The sequence below is a fragment of the Lepidothrix coronata genome, unplaced genomic scaffold, assembly GCF_001604755.1.
Source record: "Lepidothrix coronata isolate B3197 unplaced genomic scaffold, Lepidothrix_coronata-1.0 Scaffold469, whole genome shotgun sequence".
Taxonomy (NCBI): Eukaryota; Metazoa; Chordata; class Aves; order Passeriformes; family Pipridae; genus Lepidothrix; species Lepidothrix coronata.
This window is the reverse complement of record NW_016690649.1, coordinates 38,078-39,877: the sequence shown is the minus strand read 5'-3', so window position 1 is coordinate 39,877 and position 1,800 is coordinate 38,078. Positions and strand designations below refer to the sequence as shown.

Here is a 1,800-nt window from a genome sequence, read left to right as displayed (position 1 = left end):
AATGACCATGACTAGGGTGGCCAATGACCATGACCAAGGTGATTAATGACCATGACCAGGTTGACCAACAGACATGACCAAAGTGACGAGTGGTCACAACCATGGTGACCAATGGCCATGACCAAGGTGACCAATGGCCATGGTCAAGGTGACCAATGACCATGACCAAGGTGATTAATGACCATGACCAGGTTGACCAACAGACATGACCAAAGTGACGAGTGGTCACAACCATGGTGACCAATGACCCTGGCCAACATGACCAATGGCCATGACCAAGGTGACCAATGGCCATGGTCAAGGTGACCAATGACCATGACCAAGGTGATTAATGACCATGACCAGGTTGACCAACAGACATGACCAGAGTGACGAGTGGTCACAACCATGGTGACCAATGACCCTGGCCAACATGACCAATGGCCATGGTCAAGATGACCAATGACCCTGGCCAACATGACCAATGGCCATGGCCAGGGTGACCAATGACCATGGCCAGGGTGACCAATGACCATGGCCACCAATGACCACAGTGACCAATGGCCATGACCAAGTTGACCAACGACCATGGCCAAGGTGACTGATGACCATGTCCAGGAGTGGTCACCAAGGGCCAGCACAGCAGGATGGGGTGACCGGGACGTCCTGAACCCCCGTGGTGGCCGAGGGTGGGCTGAGGGGTCACTTGCCACCCCGGTGGCCACCACCAACCCCGCGTTCCTTGCCCGCCCCAGATCATGAGCAAGGGGCGCATCGTCCGCGCCGGGCGGCAGCGCCACGAGGCCGGGCAGAGCCTGGTCACCATGACCCTGCCGGTGACCCCCGAGCTCGTCCCCTCCTTCCGCATCGTGGCCTATTACCACGTCCTGCCCGGAGAGATCGTGGCCGACTCCGTCTGGGTGGACGTCCAGGACACCTGCATGGGCACCGTGAGTGTCCCCCACGGCCCCAGAGGGGTGGGGGAGGGACCTTGGGGGTCTTGGGGGGCCTTGGGGGCCTTGGGGGGGGCCTTGGAGGCCTTGGGGGAGCCTTGGGGATCTTGGGGGGGCCATAAGGTGGTGCTTGAGGGGTTTGGGGAGGGACCTTGAGGGACTTAGAGACCCTTGAAGAACTTGAGGGGCCCTTGGGGGGCTTGAGGGACTTTGAAGGGGTTGGGTGGTCCTGGAGGGGTTTGGGGGGACCTTGAAAGGGTTTGGGTGATCCTAGAGGCACTTGGGTGGCCCTTGAGGGACTTAGAGACCCTCAAAGAACTTGAGGGGCCCTTGAGGGGCTCGGGGGGCCTTTGGAAGGGCTTGGGTGGTCTTTGAAGGACCTTTGGAAAGGCTTCGGGGGTCCTTGAGAGACTTGGGGGGGTCTTTGTAAGGGCTTGGTTTTCGGGGGAAGGGTTTTTGGGGTCTCCACCACCTCTGGGGTTGGGGTTCCCCATGGGGCAGGTTTGGGAGTCTCTTGAAGGTTTTTTGGGGTCCTCAACACCCCTGAGGTTGGGTTCCCCACAGGGCACATTCTGGGGGTCTCATGAAGGGTTTTGGGGGTCTCATGAAGGTTTTTTGGGGTCCTCAACACCCCTGAGGTCGGGGTTCCCCACAGGGCACATTCTGGGGGTCTCATGAAGGGTTTTGGGGGGTCTCATGAAGGTTTTTTGGGGTCTCCACCACCCCTGGGGTTGGGGTTTCCCCATGGATCAGGTTCTGGGGGTCTCATGAAGGGTTTTGGGGGTCTCATGAAGGTTTTTTAGGGTCTCCACCACCCCTGGGGTTGGGGTTTCCCCATGGATCAGGTTCTGGGTTTGGGGGTCTCCAC

The 1,800-nt window shown here is 59.1% G+C and overlaps 1 protein-coding gene across 1 annotated transcript in view; it reads left to right on the top strand.

Annotated features, from left to right (window-relative positions):
• Positions 1 to 1,800, top strand: part of LOC108510077 (complement C3-like) — a 34,671-nt gene that overhangs the window by 2,477 nt on the left and 30,394 nt on the right. Inside the window, exon 3 of the mRNA XM_017839728.1 lies at positions 679 to 929. Coding sequence (XP_017695217.1) covers positions 679 to 929 — 251 coding nt within the window. The remainder of the gene's footprint in view (positions 1 to 678; positions 930 to 1,800) is intronic.